This window comes from Mugil cephalus, chromosome 14, assembly GCF_022458985.1.
Source record: "Mugil cephalus isolate CIBA_MC_2020 chromosome 14, CIBA_Mcephalus_1.1, whole genome shotgun sequence".
Taxonomy (NCBI): Eukaryota; Metazoa; Chordata; class Actinopteri; order Mugiliformes; family Mugilidae; genus Mugil; species Mugil cephalus.
In genome coordinates, this window is record NC_061783.1 from 25,067,961 (window position 1) to 25,088,147 (window position 20,187).

Consider the following 20,187-nt stretch of genomic DNA (forward strand, 5'->3'; position numbering starts at 1 on the left):
CTCAGTGACTCTCATGAATCTCCGCTGGTCTCTGGGTTTCCTTTTACCTCAGTGGATCCTCCAGAAGTCCACCAGACCCTTCAAAGACTCGAGGAAGACAGTGTCAAAGATTTCTGGAGTCAAGGGTCAGAACGAGGAGGACGAGACGTATATTTTTATATCTTCTATATTTTAACAGACATTTCTACTCTGGTGCAAACTGATGCAGATGCATCGGACGTGGCTTCGCTGTCATTGGATGAAAACCTTTTTACTTGTCATCCAATGACGGCGAGGGGCTGGAAGAACAAACCCTCAGTCAGTGGTGGTACAACAACCTGGACACACAAGTCTGGAGTTTTTATCTAACGAGAACTGAACGATATTTACTGAAATAATAAAACCAGGTGATTTAAAAAGCTCAATCTTATGTTTATTCTTTTATGGTCTTTTTTATCTTTTAACTGACTTGTGTCAGAACACATCTCATGCAAAAAATACAAAGTTCTAGTGTGAACAATCTTGACTGAATCTGTTAGTGTTACTCTGTCCCCCTAGATTACTCGTTCTTCTCAGTAGCTTCATCTGTAGAGCTGAGATTTTACCGTACTGAGGAAGACGACATTACATAGGGTCTCAGATAACGCTGATCTGGAACGAATGTACCGGTGCTGAGAATCAGCAGCTAATCGAATAAAATTCAAACGTCATCAATGGAAAGTCTGTAAAACAAAGTCCTGTAGATGGCAGCAGAGCGCTTCAGGCTTCATGTTCATTCAAACTTAGCAGAATAACTGAGTGTAATAAATAAATATCTCCTCAAACAGTACTCCAGGAACACCTCCCACACACACTCCTAGAATCCAACTCAACCCCACTGGTGATCCCCCAGGACCCCGATCCCTGTCTTAGCGCTCCAGTGGACTCAGGTTACATCCTAATCAGTTCTCTGAGCACCTGAAGAAGTGGTCTTCATATAGCACCCCAAGAACCCACACCCCATTCAGACATCCAGAGGACTTCTGGACCTTCCTTCTAACGAGGCATTTACAGCTGGGAGTTCTGGTTCCTGTTGAGACACATGATTATTCAAACACATTCAAAGCACGTGAGAACTTCCTCAGTGACTCTCATGAAGCTCTGCTGGTCTCTGGGTTTCCTTTAACCTCAGTGGATCCTCCGGAAGTCCACCAGAACCCCTTCAAACCCCCAGAACCCCTCCAACCCCCCAGAACCCCTTCAACCACCCAGAACCCCTTCAACCACCCAGAACCGAACCCCTTCAACCACCCAGAGCCCCTCCAACCCCCAGAACCCCTTCAACGCCCCAGAACCACTCCAACCACCCAGAACCCCTTCAACCACCCAGAACCGAACCCCTTCAACCCCAACCTCAACCCAGACCCCTTCAACCCAACCCTCCAACACCGCCCTCCAACCCCCAGAGCCCCTCCAACCACCCAGAGCCCCTCCAACCCCCCCCAGAACCCCTTCAACGCCCAGAAGCCCTCACCCAACCCCCCCAGAACCGAACCCTTCACCAACCCTCCAACCCCCGAACCCCTTCAACCCGAGCCTCCACCACAGACCCCTCCAACCCCCCAGAACCCCTTCAACCACCCAGAGCCCCTCCAACCCCCCAGAACCCCTTCAACCACCCAGAACCCCTTCAACGCCCCAGAACCACTCCAACCACCCAGAACCCCTTCAACCACCCAGAACCCCTCCAACCCCCCAGAACCCTTCCAAACCCCCCAGAACCCCTTCAACCACCCAGAACCGAACCCCTTCAACCACCCAGAGCCCCTCCAACCCCCCAGAACCCCTTCAACCCCCCCACCCCCCCCACCCCACCCCCGACTCTCAGTGATATTCCACATAAGCCTTTATTTACACCATCGTTGTTAAGTATTAGCAGTACAGTAACATAATAGTGGTTGAAATATTACATTGTCGTTCAGGTGTGGCCCACCAGGGGGCACTGTGATTCCATCACAGCGTCTCCACAGCAACACCACAAAATGAACAGATTTATTCTCAAGGTTACAAGTGCATCTGATACAAAAAGCCTTTTATAAAACGAGCTGCAGTGTTTCTTCTCTGCAGCGTCTCCGTAGTAGCACCCAGTGAAAACATTCAGTTGTATCACAAATGAACATCAGCTTTTCTATCTTTCAGAGGAGGAGTCTGGAAACCGGGCTGGCTGTCTGAGGCCTGTTGGAGAGGGAGAAGCCTTCAGGGCGACCTCAAGCACCAACCAGGTACGTTTCTTTACAGCACGACTAACGAGAAACGTTCTCAACTGTGAATTAACATCTGGACAAACAGCAGGTTAGTCCTAGTAATTTGAATGTGTAAATACAAGAAGTAAAGCTAAATGTATCCAGTTTCTGGTATTTGACAAAAACTGTTTTGTCTGAATAACAGTCCAAACCTCAAAGACATTCCGGTTACAGTGACATAAAAGGGAGAAGGTCCAGGTGGAGTTTTTAGGAGCTGGCTGGAGGACAGGTCTGCACCGAGGAATCAGTGATTTAGAACAAATTTAGTTTGTAACATTTCTTTTAGTTTGTTTTCTTGATCTGTGTCTGCAGCCACACATTTGACCAGCAGACCAAGACTCCTCTCATTTCAGAGGGTCCTTGAATGCAGCACAGTAATGTAAGGTTCATGTAAATGTTGTATGTTGGTTGTTGAACGAGGTTAAATGGGGGAATGAACACAATCCTGCAGCGTAGTCCTCCGGAGAAGACTCAGAAACAGATTTCTCTTCTAACTGTGACTCCCCTAGTGATCTCTGGTAACTACATGAAACAGTTTGGGGTCAGAGATGAAAGAGGATGATGTAAGCTACTCAAACGTCGGCCGTGACACGAATCCCTCTCTACAGCCGCTCAGTATCAAACTGCTGTTTTTATTAGACCTGAACCACTCCTTCTGGTTCAGAGCAGCCGATGCACCACCACTTTTACAACAGGTGCTATACATTCAGGACCCCCCCACCCCAGCTGTCAGCGTTGCATCATTTGGTGCAGAGCCGGCTCGGCTGTCTGCAGCAGACCAGACCGGGAACCTTCAGGAACTCTCTGCTGCAGCATCACCGCCGCCTCCTGGATGTTTCATTCAATGACCAAACTTCCCTCCAGCTGCTGGTTATTGATCTCTGCTCATTTTCCTGTTGTCGTACTTCAGATATGTTCTGGTCTCCTCTTGTCTCTAATTCTTCCCAATGATTGATAGATGTCTGTCTGCTGTTCCTAAAGGTCGAAAGATCTTTAGGAACAACTTAAAGACAAAGGTCTAAATCTGGGACTCTGAACATTTCCTCATGGACGTCTGGATCCTCCTCAAACATCATTAAGACCTTTCCAGATCCCCTGGAGAACTCACACCCCATTAGAACATCCAGAAGAGTTCTGGACCTCCCTTCTATGGAGGTATTTGGTATTCTACTTTCTGTTGAGAAACACATTCAGCCCTGGGATTCCTTAAAACCTTGGTGGAACATCCGTCACTCCACCCAGAACCCAGAACACCACCCAGAACCATTCAAAGACTCGAGAAAGATTCTCTCAAAGCTTTTTGGAAGACTTATGGAAACATTTATGGTTAGAAACGTTAATAATATTAATAGATTGAATTAGATTGAATTTCCCCGTGAGGGATCAATAAGGGAACAGTTTATTTCTTATTTATTTTTAAATAAGAAAACAGCTGAAGTCGGGTCGGTTCCAGTGAGACTGCTTTGGTTGTGATGTGGTAGGAGCTCAGTGACAGAAGCTCAGTTGGTTTGGTTTGAATTGTGTTTGACTTTGAGGAGAAACTAAACCACTGACGTTAATTAGTTTAATGTTGAGAAGCTACAGTTAACGGTGCAAGTTGAAATAACACAATGTTCATTCAACTCAGACCAACTATTCTGTGCACATTTATTACTATTATTATTATTCATGTTTCTTTGTTGCATTTGTGAATCTAAAAACCCAATTTTTTTGAAATCCTGCTTCTAAAGTTTTAGTGTGTGGCTTCATGCCGACACGTGGTGCTTTTACTTCCTTTACAATTATTAACAGGTTTCAGAGCCTCCTTGAAGGCACCACCAAGGAATAGTTCCATGGAAAACGTGAGCAAATTCCTTTTTTCACCAGAACAGGAGAAGCACCTGAGTCCGTCCATCAGTTGTGTCTTTGGAGCAGAAATCCGCCCGGCCAGGCTCAAACCTGCTCAGAGACCAGCCAGCTGGGTTACCAGAGAACGGGACATGTTGGGGAATCAGGGCCGTTCTTAATCTTTATTTTTGGCGTCAGAACTTTTCCAGTTCAAAATGAACCTGCAGCGGGGCAGCGGATTAATTCACCCCCTTAACTTCTCTTCCACTCATGCTTTCATTTCCAGGATTTAATCCCGGTTCAGTCACCAACTTTTATTGCTGTTGCTGGCAGTATTGCTCCTCTCTGTTGCCTCAACATGTTGCCTGTTCTGGATAAACACTGGGAGAAAAAGAGCATTCTCTTCACATCTTTGTATTTTTAGAGAAACTGTGAAGCAACACCCCCACAGACGTTAAGAGCCTGAAGTAGAGTGAATCAGAAACATTCACCAGAGTCAGCTCATGGTTCTCAGAGTCCTCTCATCAGTCCATCAACAGAAACTAGTCTGACATCAGGACGCTGCTAGAAACCTCAGTCCTCGTCTTCATGACCATTCAGAGGACAGACCCACGCTGTCCTTATGGACGGACAAAGATGATCCACTGTGGGACAGTTTCATCATAACTATCTCATCTGGACTAGAAGACTCTACATCAGCTCTAAATGTCTGGGGGAGAGATCAGGTTTTTATCACCTGAAGGTCACATGACTAGAGCGATAATAACCGGACACTAACCTAGACCTGGATGTGGTCCCAGACCTGGAGGAACCTGTTCTGATGGTCCATTAATGTCTAGACTCTGTCCTTTAGAAAGTAGGGAACCTCTGTCTGGTCAGAGGAGGACCGAGATCTAATCTAACATTAATGGATCATCACAAAACCACCGGGTCCATCAACACAGATATGTTCAAATTCAGGACCAGGACCAGGTGAGTCAAAAAGAGCTGAAACGTCTTCTCGTCCAGATGTCTTTGTCTCATCTTGTTTTATCGGATATATATGATGAGAGGATGAGAACCTTTGTGGCCTGACTAGATGAATTTTGGAGGAGAATTCATTTATCAATAAAGAATCAATGAAGTCGTATGAATGATTAAAGTGAAGGAGTGTGGATGAATGATCAGAAAAGCCTCATCCATCACTTGCTCATGTGTTCTGTTGTTCAGATACCAATATGGTATAAAAGAAGCCTGAGCTCCTCAGCTCAGTTAACATCTGTTGCTCTGTTTCCTTTGGGGTTCCTGTCCAGAGGAAAGAGAAGGAATCATCCTCCAGAGGTCTCCTGTGGAAAAGACCTCAACTCCAACTCCATGGTGTCAGGCAGTGGTCTGCACAAATCCAGTTCCCTGCTTTCGTGCCACGGTGCAACAACGAGGGACAAGGATCAAAGCTCTTATAAGAACACTGCATTAATCAGGGTTTTCAGGCCTCAGGTCCTCCTGAATCATTAAGGAGCCCGGCATCCTCTCGGCAGGAAGTGATGGGGACAGAAAGCTTTCATGTCCCTTTTGTCTTTTTGGCCCATCACCACCCTCTTTTAGACCTTTACTCCCCCCTAGTCTCAGTAGTTGAATTTCCGGTTCTCTGCTGCCAGCGATGTCGCAGCATTTGGCAGGAAGAGCGGTTTGGGTGGAACTTGGGGCTTAAGCGACGCTGTTCTCCGGACGATTGGTGCTCGCTGTGCATGTGGTCCTTCGCTGTAGCTGTGCTGCCGAGTGAGGCAGGAGCTGGAGACGGGGGGCCACCGGCCCCCAGTGCTGGTGGAGCTGCTGTTCATGTTGTTGTTGCTGCTGTTGTTGTTGTTCATTCTGGCCAGGAAGTGTAGGTGCTGCGTCCCACGCTGGTTGAAGCTGTGGTGGCGAGGAACCGCTCCGCCCCCACTCCCCATCTTGATGAGGGAGTGTCGCTGGGAGTGGTGGCGGGCCACAGAAATACCTCCTCCACCTCCTCCTCCTCCTGGTCTCTCTGGTATCACCTGCTGCTGGAGAGGAGTGGAGGACGAGGAAGAGGAGGAGGATGGGATGGAGGTGGAGGAGGTGGGGTTGTTGGAGGATGATGAAGATGAAGAAGTGGCTGAAGAGAAGGTGGAGGTCAGAAGAGGAGCGTCCAGATGTTTGGGGAGGCCGTCCCTCGGCAGGGGGGAGGTGCTGTAATAGGACTCGGGCTCAGGGATCTGCTGCTGGTTGTAGTGATGGGTGCGGGTGGGGCCGCGGTGACTGTGGTGAGGATGATGGCCCTCAGAGGAGGAGGAGACGGAGGAGGAGCAGGACGGCCCGGGGAACAGGGAGGACGAGGAGGTGGAGGTGAGGACCTTGATGCCTCCGGTTCCTGAGGCGCTGACCTCATGGATGTGTTTGAGCAGCTCGTCCAGCGCCGACACGTCCACCACCGACTGAGGGAGGGACTGCTGGGAGCGGTGGTGGGGAGGGGCTGCTCCTCCTACTGCTCCTTCTACTCCTGCTCCTGCTCCTCCTCCTCGGTCATCCTTTGAAGACACTCTCCTCTCCTCGGGGAGGTGCAGTGACGTGGAGGAGGTGGCTGCCCCGTGGGTCGCCCCGTTGCCGTGGTGATGAGAGACAGGACACGCCTGTTGGCTCAGAGAGTTGCCGACGACGGCCATGAAGCCCAGACTGGTCCCAGAGGAGGAGCTGGGTCCTGGTCTGGGGTTGTTGCAGTTCTGGTTCTTCTCGTAGTGATGGTGGCGCAGGGCCTTCATGTTCTTGATGGGGAGCTCCGGCGTGGAGTCGGGGGTGGGCAGACCAGACAGCTCCCCGTCCCCCTGAGACAGAGACTAGACAAACATTAAAGAAGTTACAGCATCAGATGGACGAGACTCTGAGGAGGACATAAGAACCACTTCTACCTGAGACAGGCTGAGGTCCAGGTCTCCCAGGCCCTGGTGTCCTGAGGTGTGGAGGTGAGCCTCCCCCCGGTCGTTGGGAATGAAGGAGCTGTACATCTTTGGTGTGGACATGTCCAGCTTGTCCTCCTGAAACAGCAGGAAAAGACAGAAGAGGAGGAAGAGCTCAGGACCAGTCTCCCTCCAGGTCCTCCTCCAGATCCTCTGACGTCGCTCATAGCTGAGTCTAAAGGGGTCTGAGGTCGAGTTTATTATGATCCGTGGTCTAGACCAGGGGGGTCAGGCTCGTTCTAGTCCAGGGGCCACATTCAGACCAGTAACAGAACAATAACTAAAGATAACAACAACTCCAGACTTTGACATTAGTGTTTTAATGAAGAATGTTCTAATGTATTTGTTGTTTGTTTCTGTGACTGTGTAACTTGACCAGGTCTCTCTGGTAAAACTGGTCCCTGGTCTCAGTGGGACTAACCTGGATAAATAATAACAAAAAGTAAAAAATTAAATGTCTTAATGATAATCACGGTCCTGGTCTGACTGGTCCTGGTTCTGTCTAGTCCTGGTTCTGTCTGGTCCCGGTCCTGGTCTGTCTAGTCTTGGTTCTGTCTAGTCCTCGTCTGTCTGGTCCTGGTCTGTCTGGTCTTGGTCTGTCTGCTCCCGGTTCTGTCTAGTCTGTCTAGTCCTGGTCTGTCTGGTCCTGGTCTGACTGGTCCTGGTCTGTCTGGTCTCTCTAGTCTGGGTCTGTCTGGTCTTGGTCTGTCTAGTCCTGGTCTGTCTGGTCCTGGTTCTGTCTATTCCTGGTTCTGTCTAGTCCTGGTCTGTCTAGTCCTGGTTCTGACTAGTCCTGGTTCTGTCTGGTCCTGGTCTAGATTAAACCAGTGGATAAATTAGAGACAGAAGTTTTTCTCAGTGATAAATTCCAGTCTTCTTTGTAGTTTTGTACTTTGTACTAATTCCTGCTGTGGACCAGATCAGAGCCTCTGCTGGGCTGCTTTTGGCCCACGGGCCGTATGTTTGACACCTGTGGTAGTTAATCAAACAGGATTTAAATGAAGACGTCAAATTCCTCACACCTTCAACTTCTCCTTCAGTAAATATATATATGTCTTTATTATGTGTACTCTCCAGTCCACATACACTCCACTGTCTTAAATGTTGGTTTCCCTGTGTTCCCTGTTCTGTTCCCTGTGTTCTTTTATTGTATAGTTTTTATTTTATTGTGTTGTGTTTTTTTTATCTTTATGCTGCTATAGTTTCTATTTTTCTTCCTCCTGAGCCAAAGAGCTGATAAACTGTATCTAGCTGTGACAATAAAACCTTGCTCTTCATGGCTCAGATACCTTGGGAGGGCCGTCCAGCAGCCCGTTGAGCTTGGCCAGGGATCTCAGCGACAGGGCGTGGGGCAGGGAGGCCTCGGGGTCCTTCCCCAGCCTCCGGGCCCGGTGGGCGGCGCTCCGGCTGCAGTAGCACGACACCAGGAAACCTGACAAGATGGCGCCCAGGAAGAAGGCCACCAGCACGCAGGCGATCAGGAGGGTGTAGTGGACGTTGGCAGACACTCGCTGGTCCATGTCTGGGAGACCACGGACGCCTGGAGGACAAGGAGACACGGAGACAGGACATAGTGTTTGTGTGGAGGCAGCCATGTTGGAAAATGAAACCAAAACAAAGAGACCATCTTCTGATGATCTGGGCTCTACATGACACCACGGTGGGTCTGAAATGAAACGGCTGAGATGAGTTGAAGAACAGACTTTTAGGTTAAATACAAGAGGCTGAACAAAAACATCCTATGAAGCATTTAGGAACAGCAACCGTTTTAAACAAAGCCTCCTCACTTCAGGGGCTCAAACGTAATTGGATAAATGAACATTATTTGTATGGTATTGTTAGTAATGACTGAAGTCTGGAGCCCATGGACGTCACCAGATGCTGGGTTTCCTCCCTGGTGACGCTTCACCAGGATTTACTGCAGCCGTCTTTAGTTGTTGTTCGTTTTCTGGTCTTTCTGTCCTAAGTTTAGTCTTAAATAAATTAAATGCAGCTTGATCGTGTTGAGTAAGCTTGATCTGGTGACTGACTCAGATACTGCAGAATATTCCAGTTTGTGGCTTTAAAACCTCCTGGGTTGATCCACTCTATGTTTTTGGTTATGTCCATCTGTGAAGCACCGTCAAATAAACGTTGGTGCATTTGGCTGAATTAAGTAAATAATAATAATAATACTGATAATAATAATAACAAAGTATCTCTCTATGTGCTTTAGAGTTCATCTGGTTGCTTCTGTCTTCTGTCATCATAAATAAACACCACGTATGTCCATGCATCACACTGTGTCCACCATGTTTTACAGGAGATGTGGTGTCCTTAGGAGCCTCCTGCGTTATTTCTTCTTCCCATCATTTGTTCAAACAATGCTGTCCTAGAACTGGGGGGCTGGTGTCTTCAGAGGTTTCTCTTTTTTGCTAAAGTGTAATGTGGCCTTTCTGTTTTTGAGGCTGATTGATGGTTTGCACCTTGTGGTGAAGCCTCTGCATTTAGTCTCAGGACGTGTTAGATACTGATGCATCTACTACCTGGAGATGCTGTGAAAGGATCCTGTGATCGTCCACCACTCTTGTCCTCTGTTCTCCAGGACTTTTTTTGTACTCAGAATGAACCAAAGTGATGATTTGACCACCTCTTTCTTGTGATTGTTCAGCCTAAGGATGGTCTGCTGTACTTTCAGTGACATCATTGGCCCTAATGAGGAACAGGTGGATCACAGGTGCAGGAGAAAGGAAGGAGGAGATGAGGGAAGAGGGATGAGAATAGAATCTAGGAACCTAGGGTTAGGCCTCCTCCTCCTCCTCCTCCTCCTCCTCCTCCTGTTGGTCAAACTGGATCCCTCGGTGGTCTAGGGTCAGGTCTCTGCTCTACCTCCACCAGTTACTGGCTAATGTTAATGCTAATTTATTCAGCTGGTAACTCAGTTCACACCTACAGTAAATACAGAGAACACACATTATTAATTATGATCCTGGTACATTAACGGATGAACATCATATATCATGACCTCTACTGATTTATTATTAGTAGTATATATATATGTTTCTCAGATTTAATGAAGGGTGAAATGATCTCCCTCTCAGTCTCTGTTTAAAACATACTTTTACATAGAGGCCTTTCTGGTTTTAGTTGAGCTTTAAGATCTAGACTACTAATGTCCCCTCTAAGTGGGGGACTGAGGAGGACTAGATCTCTCCACCAACTCACCTCATTTATTATGGAGCCAATACTGTAATAGTTCAGTATCATTAGGAAGCTACTGCTTATTATTTATTTCGTGTTCCCTTTATCTATCTCTAATGTACTCTAATGTAATATCTAATCTAATCTAATCTAATATCTAATCTAATCTAATCTAATCTAATCTAATCTAATATCTAATCTAATCTAATCTCTAATATAATCTCTAATCTGATCTAATATCTGATCTAATCTCTAATCTAGTCTAATCTAATCTAATATCTAATCTAATATCTAATCTAATCTAATCTAATCTAATCTAATCTAATATTTTATGTAATATGTAATCCAATCTAATCTAATCTAATATCTAGTCTGAGACGTCCAGTAGAGGGTTCATCTAATGAGGAGAGGTAAGAACATCCTCCCACCCACGCTACCTTCAATCAGCTGGTGTTAATGAAGCGAGAGAGAGAAGGAGCTGAGACACCTTCATCACCATCTTCATGATGATGATGATGATGATGATGAATGGAGCGAGGTTCTTACCGTAGGAGGAGTCGGCTGCAGACTCCTGGTTCCGTGTTGTCGCCAAAATGTCGGCTGCAAGAAACACGACAAACGTCACATCCCATTCACTCGTTCCCTCATTCACTCATTCAGGAGGACTGTGGGCTGACTTTATGTTCTTCCCTAACCACAACATCTACAGTGGAGTAAAAGTGGGCCTGAGTCCAGTTCCTCCAGCCCCACCTAGACCTGATCTCAGTCCAGAAACACCTTCAACAGGACCTGGTCCTAGAGAGATCCTCCACAGCTGGACCTCAGGCCCAGATCCAGAGACATTCAAGAACACATGAGAGAGAACGTCACTGAGATCCAGGAGTCTGGAAAAGGTTCTGAAGACATTTCTAAAGCTGTGGGTCTCCAGGGAACCACGGTGAGAACCATTATCCACACATGGACCAGTGGAGAACCTTCCCAAGAGAGGCTGGATCACCACCATGACCCCCTGAGACCTCTCAGAGACCCCTCATCCACGAGGCCACAACAGACCCACAACAACATCCAGAGACCTGCAGCCTCACTGGGTTCGGTTAAGGTCAGAGTCCAGAAAGAGACCGGACTAACATGGACCTCAAGACCAGAACCACTGCTGACCTACAAGAACAAAAAGACCAGGACCACCTGGAGGACCCCCAAGACTTCAGGACAAGACTAAAGCTGGACTCCGTTCCATCTGGAGTCACTGACAGCAGCAGTAAAAACTGGTCCTGGTAGGGTGCTGGTCTTCAGGACCCGGAAGACTTACTGTGATAAATGGAACCATGAGTTCTGGTTCTCCCTAAGAACCCTGAAGGAGAACGTCCATCTCTCTGAACAGAACTCGACAATAATAAAGAACCCAGCATCTAGTCCATCTCTGAACGGATGGAGACCAAGTACATGAAGACTGTGGAGGGGCCTAGTCAGAGTCCAGACCTGGATCCAGGTCTGGATCCTACCGAGATGCTAAGGCCGGACCTTAAACTGGAGGCTGATGCTGGAGAACCCTCCAATGATCTGGAGAACCCTCCAATGAGGCTGAACTACAACAACTCTGTAAAGACAAGAGGAACTAAACTAAACCAGGGATCAGGTTTAGGAGAGGACCGCTTCAGCTCAGGACCACGGAGGTCTGGATCTAGAGTCCCTCAGTAATAAAAACCTTCATTTAAATGAATGGATCATATACTTTGGTTGACTTTTAAATTAGTTTGATGATGTGAGACATTTAAATCAGGAAGGGGAAAACACTTTAACACCACTGTGTGTGAACTTGACCCCCCCCCCCTTCCTTGTCCTCACCGTGACAGCTGGTGGGGTGGGGGGGGTGCTCTCCATCGATGTCCTGTTCAAATCCGGCCCTGCAGAGACAGAAAAGACAAAGGAATGAAACATCGACCAGACATGGAGCATCCTCTCATCCCCTCACAACGGTTGCCGTGGGTTACTGTTGCCTAGGAATTCAATCAGGCCTGGATCTCCACGGTAACTAGATAACGAGCAAAGACGACGTTTAATTAGATTTAGTGACATAGTTGGTCAGAGGACAGGAGGCGACGGATCAAACTACGTGGTCCACACATGACACCTGTCCTTGGCTCTATTGAAATACTGATATGAAGCAGCTTGGAACTGTTAGTTTAATAACATGGAGGAAATATTAATAGCACCTCCCCAGGACTGAAGAGGTTACAGAAGTTTATTTATTTTAAATGTATTTAATGTTGCCTATAAACACGTTTATGTACCTACTCACTGAATGTGTGTCTGGAGACACTGAGGTTTAGATCTGGATTCCTCTTTAACCCAGCAGTGTGACATTTACTCAGTGATATCTGTTGTTTATGGTTCCTTCATCTTCAGACGTTCGGATGAAAACGCATCCAGAAAACACACAAAGGTTCAACCATGATTTAAAATGAGAGCTCTGCAAACCATCTGTTCTTCTGATTATTATGATTCATTCTGAATATTATCAGCATCACAACAACACATCGAATTCATTCCTGGAGTTTTCTCTGTGGGACCGGAAACAGATCCAACCGTCCTCCTCTCCTCATTGGCTGGGTTCTAGTTGACAGACGCTCTTTAAGTTCTTCTCCAAATTCCCCAAAGCTTTTAGTCTGACTCTAAATTCCAGACACATTTCTGAGGATGGAACGGAGTTCATCAATATGCTGAGGCAGGATGAGAAACACTCACTCTGCAGCAGTGACTAGCTTCTCAAATAAAATGTGTTCCCTGCACCTCCTTCCAATCAATAACTCCAAAGTGTCAGGTAGCTCGCGCCCACTCCACGAGGCTTCAGGCCGATCGATGTGATGCCAAACCGCCGGTTATTCCACCGTTCCCCCCCCACATACTAATCGAAGTGATATCATTTCCACGCCAGCCTCTCTGGGCTGGTTTTAATCCTGGGGGAGCTGAGCAGCCTCCTCATCCAGAAATACCATCAGTCAGAAACTCCCGCAGGCCGACGGGACACCCCACCGCTGCAGCGCAGCATCACTAAACATGGAGTCTAATGGCTGCAGCAGTAAATGTCTGTGTGAGAGGTTTACTGAGTCTGAGTGAAGGAGGAACACAGGGAAACACTGTGACATCTTCTACTCGTGCATCACTACTGAGTAACTAGACAGCAAAGAAATAAACAGACTTTAAAACATCCAAATAAGTCTCAAATTAAACAAAGAAAACAGATCAAGAGAAAATGTTATAAATTATATACCAAGTGTTATGACCTTTTCTCCACTTCTCCACCCAGCTGCTGCAACATCTGGTCTGGATCCTACAGAGAAGTCACAACTGAACCTCATCGTCACCTCCTGCTTTACTTCCTGTTTACTTCCTGGTTTACTACCTGTTTACTTCCTGCTTTACTTCCTGCTTTACTACCTGTTTACTTCCTGGTTTACTTCCTGGTTTACTCCCTAGTTTTCCATTCTTTTTACTACCTGTTTATTTCCCGTTTACTTCCTGGTTTACTACCTGTTTACTTCCTGCATTACTTCCTGGTTTACTACCTGTTTACTTCCTGCTTTACTACCTGTTTACTTCCCATTTACTTCCTGGTTTACTACCTGTTTACTTCCCGTTTACTTCCTGCATTACTTCCTGGTTTACTACCCTTTCACTACCTGATTTACTTCCTGCATTGCTTCCTGATTTACCACCTGGTTACTTCCTGGATTATTACTAAAATGACCCTCCTTCGGGGTCATTCTGTTGCCGAGTTACAGGAATGATTCAGAGTGGTGGGTGTGATCTGATCTGGACCAATGGGAGCCACTGATCCATGTGATTGATTGATGCAACTCAAACACAGAAGAAAACTCTGTTCTCCATTTTGGTTCCTCCCACTAGATCCACAAAGAAGCTTCTTCTTCTGGTGGAGAGTCAGGGTTTAAAACCCTACAAACATCTGACTCTTTAGAGATATGACTGACAACCTTCACAGACATACCTAATAAAGTGGCCACTGAGGGTCACACTGCAGAGAAACTGACTCTGAAGCACAGGTGTCAAACATACGGCCCGTGGGCCAGGAGTGGTCCACCAGAGGTTGTAATCTGGTCCACAGCAGGAATTTACAAAAACTTACATAAAAGACTTTAATTTATCAATGACAATAACTTCTATCTCTAATTTCACTGGTTTATTCAGACACTGAGACCAGGACTAGACAGACTCAGACCAGGACTAGACAGACCCAGACCCAGGACTAGACAGACCCAGACTTGGACTAGACAGACCTAGACCCAGGACTAGACATGAGCCCAGATTACTCTGATAATTCTTTTGATTTTCTTTCTATTTTGTTAAATATAAACATCCTCCTGATCTCCTCACTCTTCTTTGCACTAAAACAAAGGGAAACATCTGGATTTGTCGTTAATTAAAAGTAATTATTCTGTTGTGTTACTGGTCCGGTCCCTTGAGATGAAACTGATCTGAACGTTACCCCTGGACCAGAATGAGCACCCCCCCGTTCCGGGAGCCAAAAAAGATCATCATGAACCAAAGTGTTTACTGTCCTCAGAGAACAAACCGAACTCAACTGTGAGTTTACAAGAAGAGGTTTACAGCAACAGACATCCGCCCAGCTCTACCTCTGATTTACATCCCTCACATATACGAGACGTCGGAGCTTTATTAGACGTCAGATCGATGGAGAGTAAATGGAAAATAAGACGTACTTGAAACCTGGCGCCATGTTGGCACAACTCCCGGTCCGAAGCCAGATGCAGTACGGGTCACGAGACGCCAGGCAGGCCCTGGACAGACAAAGCGACACCTCATCAATAAAGTCTGGTCCAGAAATCCACTCTGAATTACAGTTTAGTGAAGGGGAAGAGAACGAGGGAAAAAGAAAGTGGAGATGACTGAAGGTAGACGAAAAGACGAACAAGGATGGAGAGAAAGAAAAGGTCAGATGAAACAAAGCAGATGAGATGAATGTGGCAGTTTGTGAGCATCAGTGTCTCCCTTCCTAATTTTTGTTTTTATCATTTCATGTATTTTAAGCTGTTTTATTTGTGTTGTTATCCTTGAAAGAGGTCGACTGGCATTTGTTTGTAGCTTGGTAGTCTGGGATGGCCTCAAACTGGTTTAGGCTAAAACCACAGTCTGGGACGTCCACCAGAGACAGTCTTCTACAGAGACATGGATGACCAGAGGATTGTTTTATAGGCGGTGGTGGTAGTGGTACAGTGGGACAGTGGTAGTGGTAGAGTGGAACAGTGGTAGTGGATCTGTAGTAGTGGTAGAGTGGAATAGTGGTGGTGGTAGAGTGGAACAGTGGTAGTGGATCTGTGGTAGTGGTAGAGTGGAATAGTGGTGGTACAGTGGAACAGTGGTAGTGGTAGAGTGGAACAGTGGTAGTGGATCTGTAGTAGTGGTAGAGTGGAATAGTGGTGGTGGTAGAGTGGAACAGTGGTAGTGGATCTGTGGTAGTGGTAGAGTGGAATAGTGGTGGTACAGTGGAACAGTGGTAGTGGTAGAGTGGAACAGTGGTGGTGGTACAGTGGAACAGTGCTAGTGGTACAGTGGTAGTGGTACAGTGGAGCAGTGGTGGTGGTAGAGTGGAACAGTGGTAGTGGTACAGTGAAACAGTGGTGGTGGTAGAGTAGTGGTAGTGTGGAACAGTGGTAGAGGTAGAGTGGAAAAGTGGTAGTGGAACAGTGGTAGTGGTACAGTGGAACAGTGCTAGTGGTACAGTGGTAGTGGTACAGTGGAACAGTGGTGGTGGTAGAGTGGAACAGTGGTAGTGGTACAGTGAAACAGTGGTGGTGGTAGAGTAGTGGTAGTGTGGAACAGTGGTAGAGGTAGAGTGGAAAAGTGGTAGTGGAACAGTGGTAGTGGTAGAGTGGAACAGTGGTAGAGTGGAACATTAGTGGTGGTAGAGTGGAACAGTGGTGGTGGTAGAGTGGAACAGTGGTGGTGGTAGAGTGGAACAGTGGTAGTGGTAGAGTGGAACAGTGGTAGTGGAACAGTGGTAGTGGTACAGTGGAACAGTAGTAGTGTGGTAGAGTGGAACAGTGGTAGTGGTACAGTGAAACAGTGGTGGTGGTAGAGTAGTGGTAGTGTGGAACAGTGGTAGAGGTAGAGTGGAAAAGAGGTAGTGGAACAGTGGTAGAGGTAGAGTGGAACAGTGGTAGTGGTACAGTGGAACAGTGGTAGTGGTAGAGTGGAACAGGGGTAGTGGAACAGTGGTAGTGGTAGAGTGGAACAGTGGTAGTGGTACAGTGGAACAGTAGTGGTGGTAGAGTGCAACAGTGGTGGTAGAGTGGAACAGTGGTAGTGGTAGAGTGGAACAGTGGTAGTGTGGAACAGTGGTAGTGGTAGAGTGGAACAGTGGTGGTGGTACAGTAAAACAGTGGTGGTGGTAGAGTAGTGGTAGTGTGGAAAAGTGGTAGTGTGGAACAGTGGTAGAGGTAGAGTGGAAAAGTGGTAGTGGAACAGTGGTAGTGGTAGAGTGGAACAGTGGTAGTGGTACAGTGAAACAGTGGTGGTAGAGTGGAACAGTGGTAGTGGTACACTGGAACAGTGGTGGTGGTACAGTTTCCTACAATGTTAGGAAATGGAACAGACAGGATAATTAACATAATAGTACTATTAAGAACAATGCTAAAATGAGAGAAAGTAAGGAAAGAAAAAAGAAAAAAGCATTGTTTTGCTTTTAGTCATGCTTTAAGCTCTCTGTTGAAAGCGTTTGCATCAATCTCTATTTAGGTAAGTGGGTAGAGTATTCCATAGGTGAACCCCTTTAACTGAGAAGGCAGACTGTCCAAATGATGTTGTGCACCTAGGAACAATACAGTTACCATTGTAGGAGGCTCGTGTGTTTGCTTGACTTCATGTCCAACGTCTTTTTATCAGTGCAGAAAACAGGGGTGAGACATGATTGTGAAGACATTTAAAAAACAGTTTGATATTACAGTAAATTATGAGGTTTTCAAATTCAAGAAGGTTGTGTTCGCAGGATGCCACAGTGGTAGTGGTACAGTGGTACAGTGGTGGTGGTACAGTGGAAAGTGTGAGCAGTGGTGGTAGTGGTACAGTGGTGGTGGTACAGTGGACAGTGTGAGCAGTGGTGGTGGTACAGTGGACAGTGGTGGTTGTGGTACAGTGGTGGTGGTACAGCAGTGGTGGTACAGTGGACAGTGGTGGTTGTGGTACAGTGGTGGTGGTACAGCAGTGGTGGTACAGTGGAACAGTGGTGGTGGTGGTGGTACAGTGGACAGTGGTGATGGTTTAGTGGTGGTGGCACAGTGGACAGTGGTGGTTGTGGTACAGTGGTGGTGGTACAGCAGTGGTGGTACAGTGGAACAGTGGTGGTGGTGGTGGTACAGCAGTGGTGGTACAGTGGACAGTGGTGGTGGTACAGTGGACAGTGGTGGTGGTACAGCAGTGGTGGTACAGTGGACAGTGGTGGTGATGGTGGTACAGTGGTGGTGGTACAGCAGTAGTGATACAGTGGTACACTGGTTACTCTGGTGGTACAGTGGTACATGGTGGTACAGTATGGTAGGTACAGGTGGTTGGTTACATTGTTACTCTGGTGGTACAGTGGTTATAGTGGTGGTACCGCGGTACACTGGTGGTACAGTGTTGGTACAGTGGTTACAGTGGTTACAGTGGCGGTACAGTGGTTACAATGTGGGTACCGTGGTGGCACAGTTGTGGTGGTACAAGATGTAATATAATCTAGTGAGTATAGTCTGACTCTTACTCTCTACAGGCTCCGTGATGACTGCAGCGACTCAGAGGAACTCGGATCACACAGCTGCTGAAGGCCACGAACAAGGAGTGATGGTCTTTGTCCAGCTCCAGACCCAGAACCCTCCTGTCCTCCTGCCCCTGGACATTACACCTGGACACAGGAAACAGGGACAAGCATCAGTCATGGGATCAGTTTTATCTGAGGTGGTTTAGACCCTAACCCTATGTCCCAACAGTATGGGGGTCCCATCGCTCACTGTACTAGTACTGGATGGATGGATGGATGGATGGATGGATGGATGGATGGATGGATGGATCTGTGCTCATCCTTTATTTTATTTTTATGATGTACAGATGGTTCAGTATTTATTATTATTTATTTTAGGCTTATGTATGCATTTACACCCCTCTGAGGGGCATTTACACCATTTACACCCCTCAGAATGTCTAAATCAAAACAAACCTCCGTCAGCATGGCTAAGTGTAGCAGTAAGTCCAGCAACTGGGGAAAATGTGGATTATCAGATCAGATTAAGGACAATTTGACTCAACAGATGCGTACGAACTAGAGCACTGACAGAAAGTAGTTCTCCTGATATTTATTTGTTGACCTGAGCGCCTGAAAGCTACACAAGCTTCGACAGTTGTCGTACTGGAAGGTCAGATTTGTTGGAGAAATTAAAGTGACAAGAACACTGATAGATATTCTGGTTGTCTGTGAACAGGTATGTACATATATAAACTGTCCGTTGATGGTTAAAATATATCTCCAGCTGCCTTTCACATGGTCCAGTCAATGACACACCAGTTCTGCCCCATTGTTTATGTAGCTGTTAACTTTAGACGCTGTTAAAGCCAATGATTCAAGCTAACACTGCCACTCAGTGGTCGTAACCATGGAGAGTTCAGCTTCCTGTGATGTCACGTACATACCCTCTATAGAGCTGATCCAGATTCAGATTCTAATTCAGATTCAGACAAGGACCAGGAGATATGTCGTGTTGTGATTCCCATTTTATAAAGATTACAGACGTCCTCAGACATTAATGACTAGAGGTCTCAGGTGGACCCAGTCCTGGGACAGCAGGTCTTTACTTGGACGGGTTGTAGACATCGATGTCCTCCAGAAGTCTGGATCCAGAGCTGATGTTGGGGTGAATGCTGGCCAGCACCTTGAGGACCCGTCCGTCTTCTGAGCCCAGAAACATCACGGTCCGGTCCTTGTAGGGCCCTGCCGAAACATCCACCACAATCTGGGTCAGCTTGGACCTGATGGGTGGAAACAGAAGAGGACGGTTTACCAGGTGTTGAAGAATACACATTGAGTCTCATCATTCTTTGATCCCATCCGTCTCAGATGAAGAATAGTCATGGATTAGGAAGCCAGGTAACTCAGTTATATCTGGACTGACTCCTACCCCCTGAAGGTCTGCTCTTTTGTTCTTGTTTCCTTTTGCTGTTGTCACCTGTACCTGAAGTCTCATGGCCTTAAGTTTTAGTGGAGACTCTACAAGATGTTTCCATTTACGTATAGATCCATCCACTCTGTGACTGTAAGCTCACCGTATACCGGTATACCAACACACCAATAACCACCCCACTACAGCAAACTTTGATGGAGATGATGCTCAATGTTCTCTTCAGTGGATTTCTGAACATTCTTGTCTGAAGGTTTTTTTCTTTTTAAATTTTTTTTAATCTAATTTACTTTAATTTAAATAACACTTTATTTTCAGTCTAGAAAGCTGCTCATAAGTCAGCCTCAGAAGAAGAAGAAGAAGAGAGGACATAATGACGATGATGAACTGATGGTTAAAACCTGTAAAACCTACAATGCCTTTCTTGTAGAAGAATATTATTGCATTGGAAATCAAAAAATCCACCCAACGTGTCTTTGTGGTTTAGAGACCTGACACAATTCATACAATTAGAGAAAATAAAATATGCACTCTTTTCTTTCTGGGATCCGTTGTTGAAGCGTTTAGGTAAATTTAAAACTGTACCCACTTAATGACCACTTAGCTGGCATTTTCTTTTGTATTTGTGAGTAAAAATCTAAATATGAGCATTGTGCTCCTTCAGCTGGATGGTTCCTGATCATGAAAGAAGTGTAGAAGTTGTTCTATATGAAGTCTGTGATATCAGAGACAGAGAGGTGAGAGGACAAGAGGCAGAGTAGGACGTGAAATGAATCCATCCAG

The 20,187-nt window shown here is 46.5% G+C and overlaps 2 protein-coding genes across 3 annotated transcripts in view; one reads left to right on the forward strand and one right to left on the reverse strand.

Moving 5' to 3' along the window:
• The first annotated feature begins 13 nt into the window (after positions 1-13).
• LOC125020353 (extensin-like) lies at positions 14-1,887 on the forward strand. The gene is made up of 2 exons (XM_047605672.1): positions 14-125; positions 1,151-1,887. The coding sequence occupies exons 1-2, from the start codon at positions 14-16 to the stop codon at positions 1,885-1,887; spliced, it is 849 nt and encodes a 282-aa protein (XP_047461628.1).
• Positions 1,847-20,187, reverse strand: part of LOC125019747 (semaphorin-6D-like) — a 29,258-nt gene continuing 10,917 nt past the window's right edge. Inside the window, exons 13-20 of one of the 2 annotated variants that reach the window (XM_047604713.1) lie at positions 19,082-19,255; positions 17,997-18,137; positions 14,962-15,039; positions 12,068-12,126; positions 10,769-10,822; positions 8,332-8,582; positions 6,995-7,120; positions 1,847-6,910 (exon numbers count right to left, since the gene is read on the reverse strand). In XM_047604713.1, coding sequence (XP_047460669.1) covers positions 5,693-6,910; positions 6,995-7,120; positions 8,332-8,582; positions 10,769-10,822; positions 12,068-12,126; positions 14,962-15,039; positions 17,997-18,137; positions 19,082-19,255 — 2,101 coding nt within the window. In that variant the 3' untranslated portion in view covers positions 1,847-5,692. Of the gene's footprint in view, positions 6,923-6,994; positions 7,121-8,331; positions 8,583-10,768; positions 10,823-12,067; positions 12,127-14,961; positions 15,040-17,996; positions 18,138-19,081; positions 19,256-20,187 lie in introns of both variants that reach the window. The other variant, XM_047604712.1, reaches the window with a different exon arrangement.